Genomic DNA, 14,727 nt, shown 5'->3' with positions numbered 1-14,727 from the left:
GGAAAAAAATCCTTGAAAATGGAAGTTTCAACTTTCTAATGTGTGATTTTTGAACAAGTAACATAAATGGTTGCTGTGTAGTTGTTGTATGAAGTGTTAGAAAGTTATTGAAGAGTATGTAATCAGGCAGACATTCTTTTCATTCTTTTTAGCATTGCTAGGATTTATGCGTACTATGATGCTAGCAATGGTGTTTTATAATCTGATAATTATATTACCCTTTCTCCTATCTCTGCACAGGCCTTGCAATTTTTTTAGCTGATGTTTTAATAAAACATCAACATATTTTTGTGTGATGTTAAAATAAAACAGAAAAGATGACTCTTTGAAAATAAGCTAGACTTCTGTTGTAAGAGGTGAATGAAGTGTGCTTGAAGCCTGTCTGTACTAAGTCAACATAGCATTATTAAGATAAATTAAAGGGACTGTTATGTCACTATTATTTTGATTTACTATTATTAATGACACAAATTAAAAATTCTCACATTTCAGTCTCATCCAAACACATTTGTTTCCACAGCTTTTTAAGTCCGATGTGACTAAATTTCAGAAGATATAGTTTAACAAACTTAGTAGGACCATTTTCTCTTGAAAGGTGTTTAATATAGTTAATAGAGCTGTCAAGGAAAAATAAGTTAATCCCTGGATAAGAACAATTTTGCTTAGTACATGAGTTGCATGCAATGGGTATAAACTATGAAGGGCATACTTTCAGTTTGGCAAATTCACAGTTACTCATTGCTGTCCCTGCACACTAAACATGCTCTGTTGTAGCTGTCAGTTTAGGTCGCTGCTTACAAATGTGTGTATTTTTCTCTAAGTCGTGTCATGCTTATGTAAATGCCTTGATTTAAAATTACATACTTGCCAGCCATTCTACATTATTACTTAAAAGTTGCTAAATAAGACAGTATTTCTGTATAACCCTAATTTTATACTTTGTCCTGGCAAAAGGGATGTACAAGCAGCAATTATTTCTGCTGCTAACAGATCCTTGAGATTTAAGATTGTTCTTCTACTGTGCATTCCAGAAATTCCAATATCAGGCTTGTGTTCCTCCAGCTTATCAGATGGCAGATGTAAAAATCCTAGATCTCACTTTATAAAGTATACTTTTTGCAACAAAAGCAGCACAAAGAATACAGAAATTAAAAAACAAAAACAACAAAACAAACAAAAGAACAAGAACACTTTATAGAGACTTAAAAAGAAGATCCCTCTGCTACTTCTGGAGTACAAACAGTGTTTTTTAGATTGTGTTCTTCCGCGTAAGTTCAACTGCCAGCTAGATGGATGCTTACATGCCAAGTTATTAAAGAACTACTGTTTCAGGAGAACAGAGGGACCTGTCTTTGTGACACAAGCTGTACAAATTTTTTTGTTAAAATCCTTTGCCTATCATCAGTTCTACAGGCTTAACAAATGACAAGAACTTAGTCTCAAGTACATTCTTTTCATCCAACAGTTTGTCTGTCTTCTATTAGTCTTATTCAGAAGCATGTAGCCTTTTTTTGGTGTCTGTATAGTTAACTGAAGTGAGATGTAGAAAAATCCAACTTACATTGGAAGTTGAGACTTTGATGAAAGCCTAAGTGTTATTAGAAGTTACATATACGCACAACAGATTTCAATTTTGTTAACATAAATTTCCATTTTATATTAGGACTAGACTACTTTCTAACATTTCTTCTGAGGAAAAGAAAGATTTTGTTACAGTTGTAACATGTTAAAATAAACATGAGGAAATAAACAGGTCCACAATATAAAATCTTCAGTAGTAACTGCAGTTTTGTTAGTATATTTTTCTTTAGCAAGTCGTCTGTAGGGTATACAAAAACAGCAGAATAAATAAGAGCCTTTAAGTTTCAGTTCAGGAAGAAGACAGTCTTTTCTGGAGTACATTTCATCTGCTTTAACATCATCATTTAAACACTCTGCATTAAGAACAAAAAGACCAGAGTAATACAGAATCAAATACTTGGGACAATGGAAACAATCTTTTTTTTCCTTAAGTAATATTCATTAATAAACACTTACAAAAACACATTTCTCATAATTAAAAGTTTGTATGGACTGGTACCATAATTGGTCTAAACCAGAGATTCTTCATTGAGCAATCTTTGCTGGGCCTTTATGCCATGAAAAACATTTGTATAGGGGCATAAAGTTCACAATCAGCAAGCATCTCCGTGGATAAGCTTATTTAGAGCAGCCATTTTTCTTACAACACTATTATACCATCATCAGTAGCTCACTTTTAAGAATACAGTTTACTGCCAGAACAAGTGTCTCAGGAAATCAGTACCATCGTGTGTTTGTATATTAGTTCCCAACTGTCTGCAAAGATGACCAGTGTAACTGGAATGATTTCAGGTAGATGGGTGATGGCTATGCTAGTCAAGAGATTGCTGTGCTCAGCGCTTCATTTAGTGTCCTTTACTTCTTGGAAGATATAGAAACAACTAATTTTTGTATTGCAAATTAATTAGTACAGCTGTACACTTTAACATTTAATAATTGTTACATATATCAAGACTTTCATTTAAATGACATACAGGGTCTTAATTTACATTGTTGTTAGTTTTTGTAAGTTACATCATGGCTGTACATTGAAGCCATATCTGTACTATAAACTTTGGCCAATAATCAGGGAGAATAGCTGCAATCCTGATAAGTCCTGCACTGCACGGAAAGGTGCTGCTGTAAATGCAATTATACTGGGGGAAAAAAAACTGAAATCCTTCCTTCCTTCCTGCAGAAACTTCTTCACAGTTTTGCTGGTATAAGTTACAGCCCAGGACCCAGAAATACTCTGCTGGTATCATAGATAATAACAAAGCTGCAATGGCAGTCATCGTAGGGTTGCCTGTAGCTTCAGTTTTGTTTAACATTTAAACATTTAACAATTTAAACATTTTTTGTTTAATTTTTTTTTTTTTTTAGCATTGTGGGTGCAGTTCCTGATTTTTCTTTTTCCATCTTGAAAGCAGCATACCAGATTTTGATAAAAGGAAGTGCTCAAAACAGTAATTAAAAAAATAATAATAATTATATCAGGGAATCAGCAGCTAGCAATTATTTCAATCAAAGCTGCACTTTTCCGCCTTTCCTCTAGATCTAGCTGAACTCACTAATTGTAAAAAAAGAGTCTGTAAAATGTAGAATGGAGGTGTAGTGAAAAAAATCTGAATCTGTAATTATTCAAATATAATGTACTCTTATATCCTCTATTTAAAATGCAGGCAATTTTCGTAGATGTATACATTTTCATATCAATATGTTATAGAGTGTAAGTATTTTATTCTCAAGTATAAACTTAACAGCTTAGTAAATCTAATTGCAATGTGTAGATTCTGTTAATGAACTTGAAATAATTTAATTTCCCTTTCCAGGTGAGGTGATGTTAACTGCATTTATAGAAGTGGTAATCAAATGCTCCAGATGAGTTATGGAAGTGCTAAGAGATGCTATCTACTAGCATTTCAACCCACCAGATAATTTTTCATTTTGATAATAAATACTAACTCCAGCCCCAATATAGTAAAGTTTTACAAATCCTCATTGAGTTTACTGTAAAGAGAAAAATTCCACTGGAGCATCACAAAGTCTTGAAATGCATTTGAACAACAGTAAAAAAAAAAAAAGTTCTAGCAATTTAGGAATTGCATATTCTCCACTAATGGTAGTAAATTTTAAATTCACGAGCTTGCTTCAAGAAAGAAATACAAGACTTATAGAAATCTTAAATTAATCTAGAATAAAAACAAAAGTAATTTTCCTTGGCTTTTAATTTCTTCATTAGTTTAAGAAATAAGGAGTTATGGTTTTTGTTAAGTTAATGGGGGGGAAAAGGTACTTTTAAACTCTGATCTACAAAAAAAAAAAAGCCCAGAGATTTGCAGACATAATAAAATTTATTTCAATTCCATGCATTACGGTAGCTACAAGTGTACTCATATGAAACTGAAGGACAATAACTTCTTCTGTCCATACAATGTAGCTGTAAGTGAAATGAATGGGAATTCCACAGTTACAAAGAAACAAAACAAAAACAAAAAAAAAGAAAAAAACAATCAAAAAAACCCCCAAACCAAAAAACCCGAAAAGGGTAAATCTATTTCAGTTCTGAGTTCTGTAAATTCAGATACAGTCACTAAACTGTGAACTTTTTGGAGGAGGGGTGGGCTTGCCACAATTATACAACTGAAAGTGTTCAAGGCCTTCTGAAGAAGCTCTGACTATATTTTTTACTACTTCCTACTAGTACTCTGGAAGAAAAAAAGCCTTCATCCTGATTGTTAGAATCAGGATAGCAATTGTAGACAGTCCACTTTAAAAGTGCAGCTAAATAGGGTTTAATTCTGCAGCTCCTTCAAGTTGTACTGAGAGTAAGATTTATGCTGAACCAGTTTCACTTCTAATTTCCCAAGAAAAAAGTCACCTGTCCTTACACTGCTTTTCGATATTTCGAAAAGTTTACAGACTATGATTGATTCTGACCCTCCTATATTTCACTCTTAGGGATTTAAATAGTCTTTCTCCCTCAGAACTTTAAAACAGCAAGGATTATCCAGCCCTGTAAATTAAAGACAGGACAAACTGAATAAGTTACATAACTGGCACATTTTAATTGGCCCAGTTCTCCCACAAAATGCAGCTCTTACAAATATTAGTAGGCACTACTGCCACCAATTGTCGTTTTTGCAATTTCACTGATTTACCGGTTGTTGGAATTCTCTGCAGATAAGAATTTTAAAATCCTGGATTTTTATAAAGACAATATGTAGTTCTAGTCTGCAAAATTGACTGTGTCTAATAGTGATGTTAAGTCAACCTAAGTTTGCTGAAAATATTAATAAATGTAAAACTAATGAAAGTGCCACATTAGCACAAATGTTTTTAATTTTAAAGATGCACTAAGCAAAGGAAAGGGGCAAAATGAATTATTTAATTACAAACTTGGTCGAGTGCCTAATTGCCTCATTTAAAACTGTGCGTGTGGGGAGGCTGAGAAGTTTAGAAAAATCCAAGTAACCAAATATCTAGGTTACTGGACAGTTAAAAAGCTAATGCAACTGTCTGGATAAAAAACATTATTCAAAAGCAATTCAAATACTGAAAAAGATTTCAAATTGAATAGTTTTTATTAACATGGTAGTCATCTTTGTAACATGTGCACACACACTCGCACACTCTGAATTATCTGCCTGGAAAAAAAAAGAAAGTCTCTATATGTCAGGGGAAATTAAACATTAAAAATCCATTAGAATTTCATAATTATAGGCAATTATGTCCACATGACTACAAAGCTATTGCCGAATCTTTCCAAGGAAGCAGAATTTGGGAGAAAAAAAATTTTGGGGGGAAATTCAGTGGCATAGCAGAGCTCTCAATATGAGAAAGCTGACATAATGTGGACCTTTGCTGTGAAATTTGTCTTTGCAAAATATGGGGAGAAGTTTATCAATGGGCAGAAAATAAGAAGGCGGTGTGAAGTAGGCTTTTGCAGAGTCAATTTTCCTCACAGTATTACGCGGGGGTCATTGAGAAAAATGCTTAGTCCTTCTCTGGAACCAGTTTCAGAACTTTTCCAATTGCAATGGTCTTACCTAAACCAAGGAGACAAACACTACAGTTACATACACTGTGGAAAAAAATATGCACAATCTCTTAAGAACACAAAAGCTTTCCCCAGAAAGGCAGGCTATCCAGTGTACTAGAAATAATATAGATAATAGGTTTCTGTGTTGTATGATGAAAGCACTTGTATATTTTAAAAGTACAACAGAATAGTAAATACAAATAGTAAAACCTGTTGTTTTCATATTAGAGTATATGTTACAGATCGTGGAAAGTTTGCTGTGTTTGGTTGAGCAGAATGCAAAGCTGAATCCTTCTGCCAGACGTTTATTTCTTTTAAAGATAACAGTTGTATCTTCTTGGTCTCTCAGTAGAAATATTATGATATTTGTATCCTGGGTAGACATTCCAGGATGCATCAGGAGAACAGTGCTCATAGTTTTTCAAATTCAAATTGTCTCAACAGCGCACCTTTCTGTAAATTATTCCTCTAACATAAAACATACTAAGTTCTAGTAAGAACTTCAACCAACAACAGTTTTTATTTACTTTCTGCTGTTACACAGACACAGAAAGTAAACTAGATGTTGAAATTTCAACTAGATGTTGGCATTCTAATGCTTCACTGTCATGCACAATCTATTTGAAATAACTGTATTTTTGCAGCACTCTTACCCTCATCTCTTAAGGTAAAGCGACCCATCTGAGGGAAATCTTTGAATGTCTCAAGGCAGATAGTTCCTGCTGTCCTTAAACGGGCAATGCATACTTGATCTTGTTTCACAAAGCGAGGCCGTGTCTTACTTTTTTCTCCTGTTTTTTTGTCCACCAAGCAGATTAAGGCCTGTAAGAGAGGAAATAATATTTATTATTATTAATAGCTGTGAAAAGAAATAACCACTGCTTTAGCATTAAGACTTACTGCATAAAATAATCCATCTTCACTGACCACACTTTTCAGAAGATCCATGCTAACAGCTACACCCATTTTTAGAACTTTATTTTATTAGTCACTCTAGAGAACTCTTCCCCCCAGTACATTTACTAGATTCATATCACAACTTACTGTTATCTCAACTTCTTCAATACAGGTGTGGATGTGCAGCACAGCGTTGTAACCTGGGCAGATAATGGATTTGTGCTCAATTATCACTATCTGTAAGAAAAAAAAAGTTCATTTCTCCTTTTCTTCAACTCATAAGAGAGCAGAGAACAACTACATAAAGAACTATTAAAATGTAATTCAACACACAAGCATAACATCTTTGTTAGATGAAGACTTGGAGATAACTAAGTTGCTTCTAACTGAAGAATTGTTTTGACAAGATCTTGCTTTCTAGGTTATATGTGTATAAAACTTAACTGAGAAGTTACATTCAAAACAAACAACATTTTTTAAACTCAGACTGATGATGTCAGAATAGGTTTGTACGTTATTGTCAGTTAGTTTAAAGATATGATAACAAATGAGAAGTCTCAAATGAAACTTAAACTGCTAAAAATTAGGTTTGGTGGAACAGGCAAAATATTTTGATGCTTTTTACCCACTTACATGGCAATCAAATGTTAATTATTCTACCTGGGCATCAAACGTGCGTCCAGAATGACACAGGTTGTTGGAATCACAGAGAATAAATCCTGGCAGGATCTCTTCCTCTTCAATTCCCTTCAGTCTGATCTTTAAATTTTCACCTGGGGCTACTGAATCAGTTTCTACATCATCAGAAAGGATTCCAAGAACTTCCACGTTGTGCTTTAGGCAAAAAAATGCAGTTTTCCATTAAGAATATTTTAGTCTGGTACAAAATCACTTCAGTATAATAGGATTTCAATAAATAAACTCATTATCATTTAATTCCATTATATTCAGTTCTGTAAGCTTCAGAAAACAAAACATTTGAGTTATTAGAATTCAAAGCAGTGTTTTTATTCAAAAAGATTTCATTCCATATAATTCTATATCATATGTTCAATAGAAAGAAAGCAGAAAAAAAATACCCACTACGTCTCAAAGTAAAATTAGTTCAAGAATTTACTATGATATGAGAGGGACAATAAATGCATACTGTCAACTAAGGAGAATGCAACCTATATTGTTGTACAGAATCATTACATTCCAAATGAAATAGATGGAATATGAATGTGATCCATGAAATCCTTCAATATCAGAATTCTACAAGATCTATTTTTATCATCTTCTCCAAAAAACAGATGCATGAACGGTCTAAGAAATCAAAATTTATTTCCTTGATCTTTCTATATGCTGTAATGTCTCTTCGGATTTTGTATCTTTACTAGCCAACATAAAACATAGGAGCTTTTTCAGAAAAAGTTCCCGAAGCTTAGGTTAAATACTCATTAACTGCAAAAGCAATTAATAAAAGAAGAATGTCATTAAACACACTGGATATTTCCTGAATAAAAAATCCTGTAATAGTTTAGTTAAACACACTTAGAATTTCTTATCTTCTCCTACTCAACCCCAAAATAACAAGCAGTAGTTTTATAAAAAGCTGTTGTCTGTTAAGTGACCTTAAGAAAGCTTAAGTGATCTTAAGTAATCTTACAGAAGCTGACATACTTTGATTAAGAAATACGAGCTTTCAATTAGCTATTGTACATTTGAGCATCAAGACATTTTCTAGCAAACTACCTCAGTGTATAGAACTGGAAAAAATGCCAGGTTAAATCAAGATGACAAATAGTTAAGAGCAAAATTTCCTTTTTTTTTTTTTTTGTAAGAAGGGAAGGGAAGGGAGGTAAGTTTGGTAAGGGAAGCAAACAAAACCATTAGTTGAGTACACTATACTTGTCTTCTCTATCTCCCAAACTATATTTTCAAATTCTTCATTTTTATATTCTCTTTAGGGGAACACAGTGATTTCAAATAGCAATTTTACATTAAGTAACAGCAGCCTACCTACACAACCTACTCTTAACTAGAGCCATCCCTAGGTCTTTTGTGGGCCCTCTAATAAGTGCAACACAAAACACTTTAAGTAAACTGTTGGTTTGTAGCACAGTAATTTAATTTACAAAAAAGATATAGTGTGAGTTATGAACGCTAAGGAAATAAATGACATGCATACATGTATGCATATATACACCGAGGAATGTCAGTTGTTACTCGAGTCCTTAATTCTTCTCAACTGAATAGAAATTGTTCTGATTTAAAGTAGTAAATAAATATATTTAAGAATCAAGCTATTTTCAGAGTAGTAACATTTTCTAAATATCTAAACTTTACCATACCTTGTTTGGCATCATCACAAGCTGTTGTCCTTTGCAAATTGAACCTGATTCCAGTTTTCCAAGGACCACAGTGCCCATATCCTTCGTGAAAATAAATTATTTCATTAAAAATTAGAAACATTTTTTTCTCAAGAGTCTGCTTTATCATTTTTAGAAACGTTAATTACTTAACCCTATGGAGTTATAAACCACAGCAATACTTGATGTTTTGGAAACCGTTCTCGTGAAACGTTACAGATTAAGAGTCTTAATGTCAGTGACTTACTTCCCCTCTGTCATTATTCCACAGTTGGAAACTGAAACATATCAAAGACAAAACAATATCCTCTAGAAAAACAGTAGTCAATTTACTGCTTTCTGAAAATAAACCACTTGTCTTTTCAATCATCATTTTATTTGTACCTTATATTTATCCACAATTGGCAGCCTGATTGGTCCATCAGCTGAACGGTTGAAGTTTGGCAAGTTATCCAGATACGGAATAAATGGTAATCCACTAAAAGCAGAAGGCATTAGTTTTAATTATACAAGCACCCATCTATTTAAAAAAATACTCAGAGTGAATAAATGCAGTTTCACAAAGGGAAATATTTTCATATATTATTGTTGATCACTGTGTCCTCTAATAGATAGCTATATCCATCATAACATCCCATCATTAGTGTTCACGTTACCCAAGCTAGCACTTTATAGCTAGGAAGTGCACATAGTTATGTCATATTTTAGGTATATTTAACACATTATTCCCTTGACAATCTTGCTAGATACACTTACTGCGTTTTGAATATTCAAAACTCATCAGCTAGTTTCAAATATGATTTTTGTTAATGTTTTAACTGCTATGAAGAATACTGGAAAATATGACTTCTACTATTCCTACTTGTGGCTTGTCACTAATTCTAATATAGTTTCAAGCAAATTTCACATCAAAACAATCAGTCATCCTAGCAATGTGATCAATGCAGCATCACTGATAAACTGAAATGGTAGTAAGGCATTTAATTCCATAAAGGCAGAATTTAATAAATACTAATACTTTTACAGAATCTGCTAACTCCAATCTTCCATGGCTTTCATATTCAGTTAATTACATGGGCTCTGTGTTCTTCCTGCCACACTCATATTTCCTCAAGTACTTCAGCCAATAATCCTTGAATATAGCTGTAATATGCCAAGCTATACTTTCAACTTTCATTGTAGCATTTACTTCTATTGAAATGTAACTAATATGCAAGCCATTGAATTTAAGATACATACATATACCAAGGACAGAATTCGGACTGTTCTTTAAGGTTTGCTCCAGTGAGTCCTGAGCAGGGCATGAAATGAATATCTTTTTTGGGATTAAAGCCAACTTTCTTCAAAAATGGCACCAGTTTCTCTTTACATTCCTCGTATCTATTAAAATGAGCAGTACATCAAGATAAACTTGAATTTTTCAAACATGACATAATACCGTGCTTAACGACAACAAAATCAGCCTTATTTAAAATTCTCAGTAGTTATTTTGTAAGTAGCAAAATTAATAAATCTCAGTGGGCTAATTGCATTCTCTCCCCAATCTTTCAGTACAACTTATTTCTCTGCTCCATAAAATATAACTAGTTTTCTCCCATTGACCGATTAATGGATGGATAAACAGCAACATATGCTAGACAAGCTTTTAAGCAAGAGATATAGGCCAAGATACCAGGACAAAGTAGACAGCTACTGAGATCATTCTGCAGGGTTTCATGCTACTGATGGCTTTGTTTCTTCCCATATTCTATATCATGTCAAAAGACAACGCTGTTTCTCTCTATTATACTTGTTCCCTTTGGTTTCTGCTGAATTCAGTAATGTCAAAAATTCTAGGAAGGTTGGGGTACAACCAAGAGAGAACAACTGGCCTTGCCTTATTCAGTTAGTACACCAAAATGATGTTGTAAGGTTGCATAATCCCTCATAGCTTTTCTCAAAAACTTTCATGATTCTTGACAGCATGGCAAGTTCTTTGACAGCTATTCTTATTGCAGGAAAAACTGTAACCCATCACTACCAAAACATCTCTAGGGAAGGACTAAGTTTCACTTTTTAGCAACCAGCTTAAAGAAGCAAGACAAAAGCCTTAGAAAGACCTAAGTTTTGACACTCAAGAAAATTAAAGCTCTGTAATAACATTTAAGCATTAAGACAGAAAAAGACTCAACCCTTATTACTACATTAATTTAAGGATCAACTTTCTTGTTACAGTTACGTGGCCTGTACCATTGCAAGACTCCCCTCCTCCTTTTCAGAATGCAGTCATGATCACTTCATATATTATTTGCTCATTCAGATTAGCATATAAAACAAAAACTCTGGAGACTACAGGATAGATGAATAAAAGGTGAACTGGAAAATGTTTGTTCTCACCAAACCTAAGCTAGGAGCTTAACAGACACATGGCCAAGCAATCAAGAACTGACAAATTAAACTACATAAAGCAAAATAATTTCCTCTCTGGTTCAGTATGAAGTTTCAAGGTTTCCAGAAAAAAAACATACGACACAAAATAAGTTAAAAAATAGTTTACTTTGATATCTTTTGATGAAATTTTTATTTATTTTAATATTAAACTCACCTTTCGTTACTCCAGTTTACAGTTGGATCATCCATTTTATTAATAAGAACTATTAAATGTTTTACACCTGCTGTTTTTGCTAACATGGCATGTTCTCTCGTCTGTCCACCTTTTTCAAATCCAGTTTCAAACTCTCCTTTTCTTGCAGAAATAACCTAATTAAGAGTACATATTTTAATAATAAGCTCTACAGTTCTCTCAGTAGAACAACAGGCAATGGATAATATTACCTAATCCAAAATAACTTTGGTAGTCAAAATTGATAAAAGCTTGGAAAACATACTGATATAACCTTAATATTATCCATCAGTTTCTGCACTAATATATATAAAAACCACACAGCAATTGTGAACTATTTTAAAAAGCTCTTCAGTTACTCCAAAAGATACTTAAGATTTTTAAATTTTGGTCACGTAAGCCAACCAAATGAGTAAATAAAACAAGACAAAAGCATAATTCCACCGCACATCCAAAACTTCTAGAAGAGTCTAATTTGCCCTTACCAGCACTGCAAGATCAGCTTGAGAAGCTCCACCAATCATATTTGGAACAAAGCTCTTATGCCCAGGAGCATCTAGAATAGTGAAGTGTTTCTTCTCAGTTTCAAAGTAGGCACGACCTACTTCTACTGTTTTACCTTTGTCACGTTCTTCTTGGTTTGTGTCTAGGGCCCATGAAAGGTACCTACAAAAAATATTGGTTTTATATTAATTTTTACTTAAATTAAGTATGAACATTTGGTTATCATAAAATTTCTTTTTTCCTTAACAATTCTTAATCACATAAACACTACCAAACTAAAGCATTTTCAACACCAATAGTGACTTTTTTTTTGAATGTTGAGTTTTACTGCCCAGTGCTAGCTTTCCTACACATAAACCTGTGCAATTCTGAACAACAGTTTTCAATTCCTAAGTTCTCCAAGTATGATCTAACCTCAAATACTACAGCACTGAGCTTCCCTCAAGTTTGAAAAACAAACTTGTGTGGATCGAACACAAAACAATTCCTCTTTTGAACATAATTAACTGTTCTCATTTGCAAGTATTTTTTTGCTTCAAAATTAAGCAGAAGTTGGCTGAAATAGATGTTGGAGTTAAGGTTAGACAAATGAACTGAAGAATAAACTGTCAAAAAAAGATTTTTATTTCAGGCTTTATGAAAAAAATAAAAATCAATGAGCAGAAAATAGAGAATCCAAGTAATACTCAATAAGTAGTAATAATTTAACTGGCTGAAAAACACATTTTAAGTGTAAAAAAACATTTTAAGTGTTAACTGCAGTTTAGTTTAACTTCTCTATTGTCTGGACGATTTCTGAAAAGACAGTTGTTAACTCAGCTGAGCAGTAATCAAGAGATGAAACATCAGGGACTATGCAACTCAGACATTATGTTCAGCTCAAGGGAGTCAGATGATGCACTAAATATTGGGAATTACAGTTATACAGTCACACTCTTCCCTAAGTAGAAGCTAGTTTTTTGTTACTCACTGTAGCCTAGATAGTGAGCTAGATAGCATTTGGCTCGTAACAGTACACGAGATCTTATGCATTATAATCATGCTGTTGTAAACCATGGCTGGAAGATTTCAGCCAAGCTACAGGTCAAGTTTTTCTCAGCTTACAGAATTCAAACAGGAAACCAATGCATGGTAGCTGGATAACAAAGCTTCTTTTGCACTTTTGTTTTTAAGAAAGGAAATATGTCTCTGAAATTTGAACTGCACTAAAGCGTATTTATTTTTAAAATCATAAAGTAAAATTGTTTAAGTTTCAAGACTCTCAACATATAAAACAAAATCTTTCATAATGACAGATGTGCAGTATTTTCTGTTGTATATCAGGATGTACTTTAAGGAATAAAAATAGCGTTCAATTGCTACTCTCTAAAAAAAAAAAAAGAGAAAATCTGTGTCTAAGTTGTCCATCAATACTTAGGAATGTTCCTAAATATTCATTATCACAGCCAACTTGCAACAGGGGAAATTATGCTTGCTTGATACCCCTCTATCTCTCACATATAATATAGTTAATTCAGGTCAGTGCCCACTCCCAGAGAGTTCCATTTCTATTCACTTGCTAACAAAGTTTTTGGCTGCTGCTTTCCAACTCCCCATTTCCCCTGTGACAGCTAAAAATGAAAAGCTTCGAAATAAAATGAATTTTCCAGGAGCTGTTTGACAGAGAACACAGGCTGCCATATGTGCTCCATGTGCGTGTACAATAAAAAAACGAAGAAAACCACACTACAAATAAGACCCCTAAATCTATACATGACAGCATCGTCTTGCCTGTAGAAACTTAAGAACACTAGACCCCACATGCTCTCTCATTTTTCATACAAATAAATGTTAATGCCAGAACTATCCACTTGATCTCTTCTTATAACTCCTACACTGATCTCCATCTCCACACTCCTACAGCTTTGATCTTCATTGTTTAGATTCCTCTCTACTGTTTACAGGTGAAAGACACAAATTGAATAAACACAAGAGATGTTTGAGAAAAACATCTGCCTTGTATTCCTTTTACCAGATAACTAGGTGCTGTTTTAAGATTTAAAAAAAAGAGAAAAAGGGGAAAAAAAAAGCAGCAAAACCTGTTTCAATGTGAATTGCACTATTCAATATAGCCCCTGGATAAAGTAGTACTGTAAAAAAAACAAGTGGTTCCTCCCTTCCCAATCCAAACCCATTTCAGCAGGAAGCAAGTCCTATAGGAACAGAGATGAAAAACTCCCTCATTTTCATCACAATGCAAAGAAAACAGCAGACTATTATCTTCAATCAGTTTCATACCAGGTTTCTCTGTTTTTTTCTTTAGCTTCTCTTTCATATTTTTCAAGTGTTCTTTTATCAACCATTCCTGTCAAATACCTAAGAAAGGAGGGGAAAAAAAAGTAACTTTACATAAACAGGAATGTAGTTCCAAATAGTTAAATAGTTATACTATTCCTACAGATTATTTTGAAGAATTGGATCAATCTGATGTGAACAGCAGTAGATTTTTTTCTCCAGAAGAAGCCACACAATTATTTGTAGGAAGTACACCATCACTGCTTTATGGCAGATAAATATCTTTTGTAAGCCTACTTGTAAAATGTTCTGCAGTAACAAGTTTTGAAAAGAAACTACATCTGACATTTACATATCAGAGAAAGGAGAAACTAAGAAAAAGAATGAAGTGAATCATCTCCAAAATTTAAAAGGAAAATATTTTTTCTCGTTCTTTCTACACATAACAAGTAATCCATTATTTTAGCAGAGATCTTTCAGTTACCAAAACAGGTTGA

At 33.4% G+C, this 14,727-nt stretch overlaps 1 protein-coding gene across 1 annotated transcript in view; it reads right to left on the bottom strand.

Annotated features, from left to right (window-relative positions):
- Nucleotides 1-1,770: 1,770 nt before the first annotated feature.
- The window catches only part of GSPT1 (G1 to S phase transition 1), a 27,466-nt gene continuing 14,509 nt past the window's right edge, over nucleotides 1,771-14,727 (bottom strand). Inside the window, exons 6-15 of the mRNA XM_031606869.2 lie at nucleotides 14,234-14,311; nucleotides 11,938-12,118; nucleotides 11,435-11,589; nucleotides 10,090-10,230; nucleotides 9,235-9,328; nucleotides 8,833-8,913; nucleotides 7,160-7,333; nucleotides 6,647-6,736; nucleotides 6,256-6,424; nucleotides 1,771-5,609 (exon numbers count right to left, since the gene is read on the bottom strand). Of these exons, the coding sequence (XP_031462729.1) occupies nucleotides 5,557-5,609; nucleotides 6,256-6,424; nucleotides 6,647-6,736; nucleotides 7,160-7,333; nucleotides 8,833-8,913; nucleotides 9,235-9,328; nucleotides 10,090-10,230; nucleotides 11,435-11,589; nucleotides 11,938-12,118; nucleotides 14,234-14,311 (1,216 nt within the window). The 3' untranslated portion in view covers nucleotides 1,771-5,556. The remainder of the gene's footprint in view (nucleotides 5,610-6,255; nucleotides 6,425-6,646; nucleotides 6,737-7,159; nucleotides 7,334-8,832; nucleotides 8,914-9,234; nucleotides 9,329-10,089; nucleotides 10,231-11,434; nucleotides 11,590-11,937; nucleotides 12,119-14,233; nucleotides 14,312-14,727) is intronic.

This window comes from Phasianus colchicus, chromosome 16, assembly GCF_987193195.1.
Source record: "Phasianus colchicus chromosome 16, bPhaCol1.hap1.1, whole genome shotgun sequence".
In the NCBI taxonomy this organism is placed as follows: domain Eukaryota; kingdom Metazoa; phylum Chordata; class Aves; order Galliformes; family Phasianidae; genus Phasianus; species Phasianus colchicus.
This window is presented reverse-complemented; position numbering and strand designations above follow the sequence as displayed.